The sequence below is a fragment of the Festucalex cinctus genome, chromosome 8 (genome assembly GCF_051991245.1).
Source record: "Festucalex cinctus isolate MCC-2025b chromosome 8, RoL_Fcin_1.0, whole genome shotgun sequence".
Classification (NCBI taxonomy): Eukaryota; Metazoa; Chordata; class Actinopteri; order Syngnathiformes; family Syngnathidae; genus Festucalex; species Festucalex cinctus.
The window spans coordinates 30,153,677-30,169,726 of NC_135418.1; the positions used below are offsets into that span (position 1 = coordinate 30,153,677).

The window sequence follows — 16,050 nt, forward strand, 5'->3', positions numbered from 1 at the left end:
ACTACAAGGCACCATGACGTCATACGTGGAATCAGTGAACTATTAAATGTTACCCCTTCAAAGCTGTAATTACCTAACAGGAAGTTCGATGAATATATCCTTTCAATTTCTGCAGTCACAAATACAATAGAGGATGAAAGTGTGAATTTCCTCATTATAAAGGGACCTGGTAAGAGCAAGGTTCATTTTGAAGTGTACGCAGTAGGATTTCTTTTGGTCAGCTTCATTAAAGGAAACGTGACTTAAACTTTATAGGATTTAAATGATTATTCTGTGAATGTATGTTTTTCTATTTAAGTTTAAAAAAAAAAAGTCAAATTCAATTGAATCGTTTTATGATAATTATATTCATTTTTCTATTTTATTTTTTATTTTATTTTGACAAGGATAATTACTTTCAGTTTCTTTTAGTTAATTTAATATTTCATTAGTTATAATTAATTTAAAATTATTCAAACAATGTACTTCCAAAATTTCTATTTTAATTCTTTTCATTTAATATATTTTTAAAAAATGAATCAATATCCAGGATTTGCGTAATTATTCCATCCAACGACAAGGTGTTTTTTGGTGTCATTTTGCTTTGAATGAAGCGCCTTTATTATCTCACAAAATTGTCAACACTTGCAGGACCTTCAAGGTGGCGACCATCTTCGGCAGCTGGATATCGCGTGATCTTTTTTTTCTAAAATAAGACAATTGGACAAAAGAGACGAAGCCAATTTGGCATCAAAGCGTGAAATCGCAACTGCGGGCTTCTGTCATGAGATAATCCAAGATATATTTTTTCTTGTTGAAATGAACATGATAATAATACATGACAGATGACGGGATCATTCCGCAGAAAAGGCCTCGTTGTTTACAGCATGCAGCCAAAACGTGACCAAAATTACATGCAGACACATTAAATATATATATATCTATACATACATTATACTTTTACTTGGGCGCCACTTTCAGGTACTTTATACAAAACTGTCTTCAATTAATATAGACAATCAACAACAGAACAATTGATTCCATCATGAAACTTTTCCATGAACGGATTCTAATTCCGTTACTGCTAACTCATCAGAAAATAAGTGGAGACGATAATAAGACAATCCAAATGCTCTCATGAAGGACTACAGAAATTAGAGAATAAATCATGAAATTAGAGGATTTGGACAATTTTAAGTTTAAAAAAAAAAAAAAGAGCTCAAGTTAATTAATCTGTGATCAAAATACCATCAAATAATTTGATAGTCAATTAACTGTTGCACTTTTAATTTTACATGAATAGTTAAGAGGGTGTGTACCAAAGTTATTTTAGTGAACTAAAACGACAAAACTAAAATTCCAAAAACAATTTCGTTAACGAAATAAAATAAAAACCAAAATGCTTTTTAAAAAACAAAAACCAACTGAAACTACATTTTATGTTTCCAAAATTATAATTCTAGCAAAAATGTCCTTCGTTTTAGTTTTCAGTAATTAATGCATGATTTTATTTTAAATCTGATTTGAAGTCGATTTTTTTTTTTTATATGAATCGGAATAAGGACCTTTGAAAGTGTGTCACACAAGTGACGTCATCGAGCAGCAGCCAATAGAAAAGCACCTTCACATGACGTCGCTCCCATGCTGTTTTTTTTTTTTTTAAATATTGCGCACAAGTAATACACATTTTTTAAAAACTAAAACTAATGCTGAAACTAACAAACTCAACTAAAATGAAGCATTTGTTAAATAACTAAAACGAATAAAAACGATCAGAACCACCTTGAAAACTAATTAAAACCAACTAAATTTAAACAAAACAAACTCCAAATGAAATCAAAACTAACAAAAATGAAAAATTCCCAACATGATAACCTGGTGTGCACACTTGTGCAACTGCATTCAGTCACATCCCACAAAATATTTCATTTTGATTGAGGTGGGAAAACCTTTGAAGTCATTTTTGATATCACAAAAACCTGGTGTTTCTCACAGGGGTGTGTAGACTTTTGATAGCCGCTGTCCTTGATTTCGGGGTGGCCCCAAGCGGTCACGTTTTGACGGGCGCGAGCGGCTTTTAGGCGTCCGGCTGGACCTGCCGTGTCCCGTACGGATTGTTGAAGAAGTTTCCGAGGAGGTCGCGCACCGTAGCGGCCGCGTCGCCGTCGGCCCCGAGAGGCCCCGGGAGGGGCCCCGGCGGTGCCGGCGAGCGGGTCCGGGCGGTGTGCAGCCCCTCCATGGCCCCCGACAGCCAGATGAGCCGCTTGAGGCTCTGGATGTTGCGGCCGCGGTCGTGCATCAGCTGGTGCTCGGCGACCGCTCGCCGACTGCAAGCGCAAGGAAAACACAAACGCATCAGCTGCGGAAATCAACGTTTGCTGTTGTTGCGCATGCTGGTGGACAACAACGAGGCGCTCTAAAGTAAGTAGCCACACCAGTGCAAAGTCCGGTCCACATTCTGGGCTGTCACGTCAGACTATCCCCCCCCCACTGACTCTTTTTCTCCTTCTCTCTGTGAAGTGCATGCGCACATTCATGGCAAGACAACGAGGCGCTCTAAAGTGACCACGCAATTGCGCAACGCTGTCACCTCTGGTTCTGCTCGCAGAGTCCGGTTGGGAGGACCAGCAGGAGCATGAAGACCAGCAGCCGCCGGACGGGTGCGTGACACTCGTGCATCTTCCAGTTCTGATAGCAAAAGACAAAATCATTCGTTGAATCGGAGATTTTATGACAAAAAATTTGCACACAAAAAAAATAGTAAAAATTGATTTTTTTTTTCAACTTCTAATAATTTAGATTTTTGAAATATTGAAATAATATGCAAAGGAAAACCAGTTTAACACAAGAAAAGAAAAATTGCAATTTCAAAGTGCTTTTTTTAATTTATTTATTTTTTTACATTTTCTGAATTATTTCAGGTAAGAAAAAAAAGATTTAATAAGAGACAATTTAAAGAATTTGCAATTCTATTTCCATCGCAATTTAACACAATTGAAAACTACACTTTTATTTCACTTCATGTCAGAATCATAAATACATTTTTTATTTCTTTCGACCTGGAATCAAATGTAAAAATGTGCTCCCCTACAAAAAATCAAAGAATAATTGCATTTCAGTTCAGTTGTCGAATTTTGACCTCTGTTTTCCTCACAATTGGATTTATAAAATGGGATAAAAGAAAAATAAAAAATATGACGAAAAATCAGAAATTGCCTATAGAAAATAAATAATAGTGACCTTAAGGGAAAAATAAAGCAAACATTTGAATACTAAGTTGCTTTAAATTCTTGAGCATTTCTTTCTTGCCAAATCTAAAGTTTTTGTTGCTGTCACATTTTTTTTTTTCTCCATTTGACACGGTCAAATCAAAATGTATATTTTTATATATGTAATATTTTGAATTTCCCTGATTTACAATGAGCAGGAGGACAAAAAAGAGGACATTTTTGTCAAACTTGAACTGTCCTTTTTTTGAAAACGTGCCATGTAGTAGTGAAATTGTACTCACGTGAGGCGGCGAGCGGCTCCTTCGGACGAAACGTTGCCAAATGTCGACCTCCAGGACCTTTTTATAAAGCAGCCGCAACACGCACGCGCTAACGTGCACGCGAGATGTGTTGTTTGTTTGAAGAGGAGGATCCGGTTTGCCTTGATGTGTCTCTTGTGCGCTTTAATCCAACGGGAGGATGTCGGGACGTGACCAATTCCCGGACGCGCATTTGAAGCGGGCGATGAAAGGAAGCGCCACGTGTTTGTCGCCCGGAGATGCCCGGCGGCTAATGAAGCCCAAGTGAGCGGTCGCCGTGACGACGGGGCCCCATCGGCACGGTTGGGTTTCCCACCTGCCGGAATGTTGGCGACCGGAAGCCATCTTGGGCCCGCGCGCGAGCCATTTGGCCGCCGGGCGCCATTTTGGGCCGGGAGAGAGCAGGAAGTGAAAGGAAGGCAGAAGAGCGAATGAACAAACAAACAAACAAGCTGGCGGTCGGTCACGCGTGTCAAGACGTCAATGCGCCTGCGGAGGCGGTCGGACGCGCTTAACGCGATCGTTTGACTCCCAGCGCTGACGTGGCGGGGAAGGGAACAATGGGTGTGGCGGGGGCGACCTCGCAACCTCTTTTACCGCGACACGCTTCAGAGTAGACAGGCGGCCATCATCTGTTTTCATCCATCCTTTAATGCATCATCCAATCCATCGTCTAACTCATTTGCTCCCAAAAACGAATAAAAACGTTCTATTTTAAATATTGCCATGGTACCAAAAACGTATTTATACATGTTTTTTTCAATTGTTTTTATGCTCGAGCATACAGAAAGTTTTGATGCAGCCTCTGACCTGAAGAGGTGGCTTAAAGCAATGGTAGTTATTACAAAAAACGACCAGCAGGTGGTAGCAGAGTACAGGGCGTCCTCGAGTTACGTCAGAGTTCCGTTCCTACGCTAGCGATGTAACCCGAATTTCGACTTTAGTCGAATTTCCCCATTAAAGTCAATATTTACATTAAAAAAATCTAAAATACATTAAAAAAAGTACGATGATGCACTTACCATTACTGCTTGGAGGTGGATGGAAAAGATGGGGGGGCTGATGGGGAGAAAAAAAAAAAAAGCTAAAGATACATGAGCTAGCTTGAGCTAATGCCTAAATAGCAGATGAGGAGTCAAAATGCAAAGCACTTTCAGGGCATTGGAAGGTCGGGAAGTGCTTTATTACCATATTTTACCAAAGAAATTGCATTTTTAAATGTATATTTTACGGTAAAACATTTGTTTTAATATCAAAACTTTGTTTTAACAGTAAAATCTTGGATTAAGTACATTTTCTAATTGTAAAAGCAACCGTGTCAATACAATCGTTTACTCATAAATGTAATCCCCCAGTGACCTCTAGTGGCCGGAGGAAAGCTCTACACGTAGAAAATGTGTTAGCGTAATTTAACGGTTCACTTTCGGCTACCACAGCTGAGGACATTTTAGCGTAAAAAACTGCATTTTTCTTTTGACAGTGCAGCCATGATGCCTACATGGTCTGTTCGTCCATCTTTCCATTCATCTACCCATCTGTCAATTCTTTCATTCACCCATTCATCTGTCTGTCCATCCACGTGTCCATTCATGTGACCATCATGACCAAACTATTCATCAAAAACGGCGTCGATTTGATTCGGCCATACTGTCGGATGGCCACATGGTGGCAGTAAAAAGCCACCATTGACATTGTGACGTCTTGTTGCATGTGCGAGTGCACGTGACGAGTTTTTGTTTACATGAATGTTTGCACTACTCGTGTACGTGTGATCATGCTTGTGAATGTGAGATGCTTTCAGTGAAGCGGGAAAAAAACTGAAGCTGGTATTTCAAATTCCAATGGCTTTATTTTCGGTATATAGATTTGTATATATATTTATAGATATTTATATATAATACATGGACGTGTATGACACAAGTCAGTCGCTTGATTATCTTTTCTTTCTTTTTTTTCAAACATGACAATTTCCGAGAGATTTCTGAGTAAGAAAGCAAGAGAGCGAGCGAGCATTCCACATAATCACAAACAACACAGCAAAGGAAACTTGCACATGTGAGGACGTTCTTGTTGTTCTTGTGTAAGAGCGCGCGTACGCTTGTGCCCGAATGGATGCGAGCATGTTTACGGCATCTCAGTCGAACTATGTGTGAATGTGAGTGATTATTGATAACGTGTGCGTGCGTGTTCGACGTCGGAGGGGCGGGACGTGGTCGTGTTGCATAGATTCAAGCAAACAGGAAATGGACGATCGCAGACAGGAAGTGGTGAAACGATCACATGATGGGACACAATCAGGAAGCAACGGACCACCAAATAAGGACGTTATGTGGCCGCATCGGCCATTTTGTATGCAAAAAGCTCATTTCTGTTGTTTGAAACGTGTCTCCAAGTCAAAACGATGTCTTTTAAGTCATCGTAGTTTAGCCAAGATAACGTCTACACAACAGAACAATTGTCCTGACATTCATTAGTCGCATTTCCTTTCAATTAGGGTTAGGCGCTAGCACTGGGTACGTCGCTAATCCCCCGAAACGCACCAGCTAATTACTTTAGCATGCCAACTAACATAGTAAGGGTCAAATTGTTGAGATGAGTTACAATCAACATGCTAGCACAAGTCCTATTGGGCCTTTGTAGCCATCTTAAATTAGCGCGCTAATCGCAAACCCTCCCAACGTGTGTCAGTTAGCCACATTATCACGCTAACGTAGCGCCACTAACCACTTTTGAACCTGGCGCCTTACGATGAACTAACATCGACACGCTAGCACGACTGTTACCACGTTCGGCGGCCACGTTTAGCCATCGTAAATTAGCGAGCTAGTACGGGTCAATTCATAAGAAATTTCCAAAGGCAAGATTGTGATGAATGTCTTATGAAACTGAACAAAAAATTTGTCAAACCAGACTGAAAAGTGCATTGATGAGTTAGCACATTAACATAGCAACACACGCTAACAATGACAAGACAGAATGACTGATACAAAAAAAAAAAAAGTGACAATATTCACTCAGCGTGATGACGCACATTTGATTGGGGAACATTTGCTTGACGGTTTTGTGGTTCTGTTAGCTGAGCTAGCTTAGCATTATTTAGGACAATACTGGAAGAAAACAGAAACATAAAGCACTATATTGAAAAAAAAAAAAAAAATCAGGTATTTTAAAATATATTTTTCAAAATGATTCTTTTTTTGTTCTGCACACCATTTTTTTAAATCAGGGCATAAAAACAAACTAAGAAAAATTATTTGCCCATTCTTAAAAATATATATAAAAATTAAGATTTTTTTGTGAACTTTTGTTTCCTTTAAAAAGCCTTCTAGAAAAAAAATCCCAATTTAATCTTGTAATGTAGTCAAGACTTTAAATTATTTGCAATTTTTGGTAGAATTATAATTCTTGTTGAACATATTTTAAAATACAAATTATGGCAATTACTATTTTTTTTTCTTAAGAATTCTTCAAACATGAAACAGAAACAACAAACTTTTACATAAAATTTGTATTTTGACATTTTTTGGGAGGACAGATGAACTTAAAAACCTTTTTTGAGTTTTTTTTTTTTTCCTCTAACAAATTATGTTGACAAAATCCGATGTTCCTCTCGATTTACGTTTACGACGAACAGAAAATTTGTCATTCTTGATCTTGATCCAAATCAGATTTTAATCTCGTAATTGTGTTTTTCTTCTCAAAAAACAAGCAAACCAAATTATTTGAAAATGTTTATTTGAATGATTATTTGAAGCAAGCATGGCGTCTTCCGATTCATCCGGTCAAATGTTGATTTGTCTCGTATAAGTCAGCGAAACATTCTGATTGCTTTTTTTTTTTTCTTTGGCGGACAGTGATTGGTCGAGCGTCAAACTGTCGTCCTCCAATCGAGCCGGAGACGACGAGGCGGAATGACGGAATGTTGTCGTTTGTCTGCTCGGGATTGGCGGTGAAAACAAGTCAACATTTGGGATGTTCCATTCCGTACGAAAAAACATGCACAACACACGACATTGAACACTCAACACTTAATTGGATCCAAATGCACTTACTGTTGTTTTTTTTTTTCTTTTTTGCGTGTATGTTTGTGTTTTTGAGGCGCGGGGACAGGAAGAAATGGCTCGAGGCGACACGGAACACGAGGCGACCAAATCGCACCAGGTCGGACATATTGCTTTTCAAAACCACCAAAAAATTGTGGGTAGGTAATATTATATGTCATGCAAGCCACACAAATGATTATGCCGTATATAAAAAACAAAACAAAAAAAAAGACAAAAATCACGACCATCACGCACCTATTAGATCGTCATCATTTTAGCATCGTTAGCATCATTAGCACGGAAAACAAAAGTCTTTTTTTTGCCATCAACTTGAGAATGTATCTATATATTTACATCTAATATATATATATATATGCTGTATATGTATGGACACACATACTAGATATAAATATATGGATGTGACATAGAAAAGTTATTTTTTTTGAGAAAAGGCAGATTTCTTCTCTGTGCCGGATGCGGATAAATCAATCACGTTCATGGAATTTTCCAGTCTCATCCGAATTTTTTTTTTTTTTTTTTTTAACGAGGCAAGCAAGTCCAACACGATGGGTGCCCTTGTTTGGTATGGCGGGCAGGACAAGAACAAAAAAAGAAAAGAAAAAAAAAATCTGAACTTTGGCAGGACATTTTTTTTTTTTTTTTTTTTTTTTTTTTTAAAGCTATGCCGGGTCATGACGATTACTATTGTGATGTTTTATTTACATGGTACCTCCTGCAAGGGGGGGCTGATATTTGAAAAAAAAAAAAAAACACACACACACGGGAGTTCTTGTCCATGTAAAATGGCCGCCGAAAAGGTGTCCCGCCCCAGGCTCCAACCCGCTTTGACGCAAGTCTTGAGACATCGCCATGGCGATGTTTAAAAATGCTCATTGCCACAGAGATGCTGTATGGCGAGATGATGATTCTGTTGCAGTGGCAACGCCGCTGTTTTGGCATCCCTAAAGTTACCGTCGCCACGGTGTCGTTCGGAAGTTGGCGAGGTGCTTCTGTTGCCGTGGCAGCGCCGTTTGGTGTTCCTCAAGATGCTGTTGTCATGGCGATGTTTGGAGGTTGGCAAGACGCTTCCGTTGCTGCGGCGACACTGTTGCGCACTCGAGATGCGGTCGTCATGGTGATGTTTGGGATTTTACAAGATGCTGTCACCATGGCGATGGCTTGATTTTTTTATTGTATTTTATTTTTTTTATGTTCTTGGCATGGCGGCAACGAAGATGCTTTCGTTGCTATGGCGATGTGGTCGAAGATCCCAATGATGCGGTCACCATGGTGACACGTTGCCGTAGTGATACGCTTTCAAAGACGCTCGTCACCGCGGCACAAAGTTTGTATACTCGGCGGAGATGCTGTCGCCATGGCAATGATGTGTGGAGTTCCTCCATGCGCTGTCGTCAAGGTGATGTTTAGGATGCGCGTGTTGCCGCGGCGACGCCATTCGGGGGTCCTCCGGGTCGGCTCCTGAAGCGGGACAGCAGCCAATCGGAATGTCGGGATTCCGACCAAGCGGGAAGTAAACAAGTCACTTATGGGCGTGTGTTAGTGTGTTGTGGTAACCATGGCAACACACACGCGGCAATAACATCAAAGGGAGCGCTGGGGGGGGCGGGACAAACTAACAAAGACGTCATGGATGGAGCGTCACTGATGACTTACATATCCTCCAAAATATTAAAAAGTCGTGAATATAAAAATACACAAGAGTCGTAAAAAAAATGAGCAACACATTCTGATATGAAACGCATGCAAAGAGAGACTTCCCCCGCCCGCAGTGCCATCAAGCAGGAAGTTGGGGGCGGGGGGAGGAAATGAGCGGGAATCTCTTCATGTAAACATCGTACAGGTCCGTGGAGAGACTCTGGCGGCAGTGACGACCAAGTTTTTTTCTTTTGCTTATTATGGGCCGAAAGTCCAGAGAAAAAAACCCCAAAAACAAAACAACCTGGCTCGAGTGAATATGGCTCTGTATTATATAGAAAAAAAACAAAGCTATCCACCTCAGACACAAACATGGCAGGAGTCCTTCTCGCTTCTCGTCACGGCCGATTTCAGTTTGTGTCCACAGATATTGACAAATCGGGGAGGGAGGGGTGGAAAATAAAAACAACACAAGACATTTTGTCCTTTTAACACGCAAATATGGCCGACCGTGTTTACCGAAACGTCGACTTCCTGTCAGCTATACCGGGAAACTTTTGACGTCGACGCCATTTGATTGACTAGCGCTCTTCATGGCTTGCAACTAGCGGGATGTGGCTAACACATTCCACTTTGAACTCGCGCGTCGTCGTCGCTAACCTGACTTTATGACTAGCAGACGAACATGTTCAACTCTGAACTGGCACAGTGCTTCGACTTTTATAAAAAAAAAACAAACAAAAAAAACGCTGTTATGTTTTGTTGATGGCTTTCAACCAGCGCGATTTGGCTAGCATGTTTGACTTCGAAAGAGCACGTTGTCAGTCATGTTACTTTTCACATGCTCACATTTGAACTAGTGCATGTGACTAACATGTTTCACTTCAAAATAGCAAAATGTCAAGCACGTTTCACATAAAAACTAGCATGCTAACACATTTGATGCTTTCAACTAGCATGATCTGGCTAACGTTCGTAATACTACTACTGCTGCTACGTCTCTAATGTGTCTGAACTAAAACTATTTGGTTACTTTAACCTAGCATGTGGTTGTGAATGTGCTTGAATGATAATAATAATAATAATAAAAAAACTGCAATGTTGCTAACGTGTTTGATTTAAAACGAGTGAGCTAACATGCTAGCATGGCTGAGATCTTTTACTTTGGACTAGCACAACACCACGAGCAAAAATATTTTAACTACCACTCAAAAATGTTTGATAGCGTGACATTGCTAACAGGTTGGATCTAAACTAGAACCCTAAAATGATAGGTGAAATTTTTTTCCAACATGTCGGAGTTAAATGTAGACTCTAAATGTTTGACTTAAAACTAGCGCAATGTCACTAAAACATCTGACAAATCGTTGAGCTAACGTGTCTGATAACTTTCAATCCAGCGAGATTTTGCTAACTTGTTTGATGTTAAAGTAGCATGAATAGACGTCTATCTTTTCACTAGCGCAATGTCGCTAACATGTTTTACTTTCAACTAGTGCAATGACCCGTTTCTGTGTTTGACTATTTGACGCGTGACTTAAACTATCCATCCATTTTCTGAACCGCCTATTCTGCTCTAACGTGTCTAAAAATGTCTGATTTTAAAGTAGCGTGTTGGGTGACCTAAAACTAGCATGCTGTTGTGTTTTGACTTCAAAATGGCTCCATATTGCGACTCGCAAACATATTTGAGTTCAAACGAGCACATTGTAACGTTTGATGACTCAACTAGCATACTCGCGTTTGCTTTTAAACACTCGTTTAAGATTAGTAAGCTAACATGTTTGATGACTTTAAACTACCACTCTGAACGTTTCGCTCGCATGCTAATAGGTTTGATTTTGAAAAAAGCATGCCAACATGCTAAACTAGCACTTGTGATGACTTTGATCGGCGACAACTAGCACATTGTTGGCGAAGCCGATCCCAGCCACGCTAGCACGCTAGCTGTCGTCAACAGCTACAGACAGGAAGTGGATGTGTCGGCGAGCACCGGAACAAAATTCCCAAATATTCATTCCAAAGTTAGCATGCGACGTGACAACGGATAAAACACATCATGCAACAAACTAACAAAACCCAACGGGCCCCTCCCCCTTTTTCCTATCAGATCGCCCACCGCAATTTTCATTGTAAACATTCCGTCTTTCCACATGCAAACCGCAAAAAGAAAAAAAAAAAAAAAAAAAAAAAAAAAGAGACGCTAACAAGGAAAAAGATTTTCTTTCAAGACTGTAGCAGTGTGACAACAAAGAACATTCGTTAAAGGATGAACAAACAAAAATCAAAATGCCTAAAACAAAAATAAGAACTAGAAATTTGTTAGCCTTTAGCAGAAGCGTATGTACACGATCGCTGCACTTTTTTTTTTTAACTCGTCAAATGCAGTGCTGCTTTTTCGTTGTTTTGTTCTTTCTAGCCACATGCTGCTAACAAGCCGCTAAAGCTGCTCACAAGGAATTTTCATTGTTAAAAAAAAGACCAACGGAAACAAATTCTGAGTCGCAGGGTTAGTGTTTTGACTTTGTTATTGTTTTTAGCCATACGCTAATGACCTGCTAATGCTAAAACACACCAATGTGTTGGGGCAAGAGTCTTTGACTTGGCTCACAACCCACGATGAGGAATTCTTCCAAACGCGTTGCGGAATGAGGAGGAATTTTCTTGACTTGTTTTAGGCACATGCTCACAACTTTTTTTATTGGTTCTAGCCAAAAGATAAAAAAATGGCTGATGAGGAATTTTTGCTGCTAAAAAAAAAAAGATGTCAGGAATGAGTATTTGACTTATTTTTAGCTAACAACTTACTACTGTCAATTCTTCCGTATTTGTCTCGGAATGAAAACGAATCTTGACTTGTTAACCACAAGCTAACACGTTGTTTCTCGCCACAAGCTAACAACACGCTAACTTTAAAAATGCGATGTGAAATTTTCGTTGTTAAAAAAAAAAAAATGTTGGAAATGGGTGTGACTTTTTGTTGGTAGTTGTATGCTAACAACTTGTTACCCACATGCCAGCAACCTGTTTTTAGCCACATGCTAACAACCTGTTAACATTGAAAGCCTACAGTTCGCTGCTAAAGAAAATGGCGGGAATGAATGTTTGACTTGTTAGCCACATGCTAACAACTTTTTTTTTTATTGGTTCTAGCGAACAGATAACCTGCTAACATAAAAAAAATGGCTGATGAGGAATTTTTGCTGCTAAAAAAAAATGTCAGGAATGAGTATTTGACTTATTTTTAGCTAACAACTTACTACTGTCAATTCTTCCGTATTTGTCTCGGAATGGCAAAGAATCTTCTTGACTTGTTAACCACAAGCTAACACGTTGTTTCTCGCCACAAGTTAACAACACGCTAACTTTAAAAACCTGATGATGAAAAAAAAAAATGTTGGAAATGAGTGCGACTTTTTGTTGTTAGCCATATGCTAACAACTTGTTTTTTGTTGTTGTTAGCCACATGCTGCTAACAAACCACTAAAGCTGTTCATGACAAGATTCTGCTGCTAAAAAAAACAAAAAAAAAACGGAAACGTGTTGTGGCAGGTATTTTGCCCCTGCGTACGAGTGTGGGGGGGTGACGATAAGAAGGTAGGAGGAGGACGGAGGCGGGCTGAGGAAGGTTAAGCGGATGACGTGGCGGCGTCTCCCGCTGTGGCGGAGGAGGGCGAAGGCGAGGAGCTTCCCGGGAGGGTCTGGATCTCGTCTCCGGACTCTTCGATGGTCGGGATGCGAGCCTCCTCCGCGGAGAGCGGGACGAACTCGGGATGGGCCATGAAGCTGTGGATGGAGCTACGCGACGCCGGACTCTGCAGACCTTCGTACAACGAGCTCCGGAACGCTTTCACCACCTTAATCTGGGAAAGGAAAGACACCAAGACGAGTCATGAGAGACGTGAGCGAGCGTTTTGGTGAGTTTTGCTCTTCAAGGGTGGGATGTTTTGGTTGGTTGGGGGGGCTGATGGGAAACGTGGACAAACGTGACACAGCACAACTACAAAACGGTGACAATCCAAACATAACAAAATACATGTGGATTATTTGGATTTTGGCTTATTTCTAACAGGATAAAAATAAGAATGGAGTTCAATCGTATTTGCTAATGTGCTTACTTTAAAGCTAACACGCTAACATGCTCAATTTAAGGCTAAGATGCTAACGTCCAATTTAAAATTAACACCTGTGTAACATATAGCTGCTAATGCTGATTAACTGGAAGCTAAACCGTTAACCTGCTAACATTTCAAACTTTCTTTACGTTATCCCACACAAGTCAACAAACACATAAAACAAAACATTACCAACATATTCATACACTTCCTACAATTCATATGTCCATTTCAACATGCCTGAAATGGGTCGGAAGAAGTACAACTTGCTAATAAGCTAAAGCTAGCATGTTTAAGTTCAAGTTAACACTCAAACATTTCAACAAACTAGTCCGCTAAACATGTTTGAAACGTGACAAAATGTCCACGCGACAGAACAACAAAAACACCTTTTTGTTTTTTTGTTTTGTTTCTTTGTTCCTTCAACCTCCAAAGTCCAACAACTAACCGTTACGATCTCACAAAAATCATTCAGCAAGAATCCACAAAAGAAAGATGGCGGGAGGACGATGATGTCACAAGATGAAAGCCAAAAAAAAAAAAAAAAAGCAGAAAGCAGCTGAACACGAAACACGCTTGAAGTCATGTGACCAGCAGGCTGACTGCACGCCTTCAGTACGCTGTGGATTATTTCCACGTCCTCCGGTTTATTTCTATTTGCATAAATTGGTGAATGTCACCAATCACTTTGTTAAGAGGAGCGATCACAATTATTGTACGCTTGGACAAAAACATTACGTGTGCTCATGCTTGTGGATTATTTCTTGTTGCAATTATTTCTTTTGTGCAAGGTGGTGGTAAATCATAAAGAAGTCTGATCATATTAATAATACGTCGGCATACATATGTCGTACATGTACAAGTGCAGAGTGTGGACTTTTTTGACTGTGGATTATTTCCAGCTGTTCGGTTCATTCCTATTGTCCAAGATTATCAAGAATAAATCATGAGAAGCGCGATTGCATTCATTGATTAATACAGTACATACGTGGTTGATCATGTTCGCCTTTGACAAGGGTGCTTTTTTTTTTTTTACTTTGTAGATAATTTCCATATTTTTGGTTGATATGGACTGCACAAGGGTTCATCACAAGTATCTTCAATCACATGAATATTATGACGTGTAGCTTGTGCGTGCACGTATCCGTGCATGCGGTTGACTTTTGACTTTGTGGATTATTTCTCGTTCAAATGACTCCTGTTGAGCAAGGCAACAATAACTGGCAGAAGGAGCCATCTTATTGATCATATGACACAAACGTAACACAGATTAGCTTTCTATCTACACAGTAGCTAATTTTATACTGTGGATTATTTTTGATTCATTCTGTTTATGTCTTACAGGGCAACGTGGTGGTTATCAGGAATAAATAACTAGCGAGAACAGCAATTGCGTTGCTTGTATCACAAGTACATTTTTTTTTATTTTTTTTACTGTGGATTATTTCTCGTCGATTTGTATTGCAAAGATTAATTCCAGTCCTTGTGTGACACTCAAATGAACTTTTGTGGATTATTTTGGAAGACTTTCTATTGTGTTGTCAAAGAACTGACGGCACGAATTTGTATCATTGCAAGTGGATGTTGTTGGCCTTTCTAAATTTGAGATGATTTCTAACTCAGCGATGTCATTTTTTCTTTTCTTTGTTTTGTGCAAGAAGGCAGTTGTCATGACGACCCGGCGTGACGTGCAGACAACCTGCTGGCAAGCGTTCATGCAGTTGAGAGAAGAAAAAGAGTCCAGCTCGGCTTTTTCTTTTTCTTTCTTTTTCTTTTTTTTTGCGTTAGCCGACTCACTGCCTGCAGCGGAGGAGGAAGACGCGGCGGCGGCGGCGGCGGCGGCGGCCCCCCCGGCCGAGTTGCCGAGAGAGGAGGAGGCGCTAAGGCCCAAGTGGGTGGGACTAGAGAGCGTTTTGGCGGCGCCGGCGTCGTTGTGCTGGCTGACCACCGACGGCTGCCGGCGAAGGGCGCCCGGCACCGCCGCCTGGCCCGTCTGGAAGGTGTACACCACGTCCATCTGGAGGAAAAGCCAACCGAGGAAGGACGGACGGACGGACGCAGGAGAGGAGAAAAAGAGGAAGAGAGGAAGGTTACGGGACGGAGCGGGTGAGACAACAAAGCTGGAAGATCAAAAGTTCAACGGCACACGCATGCACGAGGCAGGAAGAAAAGTGGTCCAGGTCGACGGGATTTAGCAAAGAAAGAAAAGAAAAGAAAAGAAAAGAAAAGAAAAGAAAAGAAAAGAAAAGAAAAGAAAAGAAAAGAAAAGAAAAGAAAAGAAAAGAAAAGAAAAGAAAAGAAAAGAAAAGAAAAGAAAAGAAAAGAAAAGAAGCCTCCATCTTGGTTTTACTTCACAACACTTTGATTGTTTGTTTGTTTTTGGAAGGGATGCGAGCGTCTGCTCTCGTTACCAGACGGACATTTTGGTCGAACAAAACAAAACCAGGTTGACTTTGCAACTTCAATTGTGGTAGACATGTCAAGCGACAGTAAAAGAAAAGAAAAAAAAGGAACATAAATTGACCCCAAAAAAAGTAAATAAAAAAATAAAAAAGTTAAAAAAAAAAATAAAAATAAATATTTTTTTTTTTATAAATAAATAATAGAGGAAAAATAATAAATATATAGAAATATACTAGTATAATAACTAATAATAATATATAAAAAATTGTCAAGAAGCCATAGCCAAAAAAGGCACAGGAAGTCGGCCATGTTGCTTTTTCTTTTT

General features: G+C 40.0%; 2 protein-coding genes across 8 annotated transcripts in view; both read right to left on the reverse strand.

Annotated features, from left to right (window-relative positions):
* Positions 1-1,185: 1,185 nt before the first annotated feature.
* pth4 (parathyroid hormone 4) lies at positions 1,186-3,950 on the reverse strand. The gene is made up of 3 exons (XM_077530133.1): positions 3,491-3,950; positions 2,570-2,667; positions 1,186-2,306 (listed from the first exon to the last, which is right to left on the reverse strand). Exons 2-3 carry the CDS (start codon positions 2,656-2,658, stop codon positions 2,057-2,059), a joined length of 339 nt encoding a protein of 112 aa, XP_077386259.1. The 5' UTR covers positions 2,659-2,667; positions 3,491-3,950; the 3' UTR covers positions 1,186-2,056.
* Positions 3,951-7,226: 3,276 nt separating this feature from the next.
* Positions 7,227-16,050, reverse strand: part of LOC144024555 (plasma membrane calcium-transporting ATPase 1-like) — a 71,227-nt gene continuing 62,403 nt past the window's right edge. For 4 of the 7 annotated variants that reach the window (XM_077530941.1, XM_077530940.1, XM_077530943.1 and 1 more), the window contains one exon: positions 7,227-13,070. In XM_077530941.1, the coding sequence (XP_077387067.1) occupies positions 12,837-13,070 (234 nt within the window). In that variant the 3' untranslated portion in view covers positions 7,227-12,836. Of the gene's footprint in view, positions 13,071-15,119; positions 15,340-16,050 lie in introns of all 7 variants that reach the window. The other 3 variants (XM_077530944.1, XM_077530942.1, XM_077530945.1) reach the window with 2 other exon arrangements.

Excerpts from the sequence above, each read along its gene's own strand:
- pth4 (XM_077530133.1), bottom strand. The coding sequence starts at position 2,658 with ATGCACGAGTGTCACGCACCCGTCCGGCGGCTGCTGGTCTTCATGCTC. Across the intron at positions 2,307-2,569 it reads CTCTGCGAGCAGAACCAGAG|TCGGCGAGCGGTCGCCGAGC; the intron begins GTGACAGCGTTG and ends TTGCGCTTGCAG.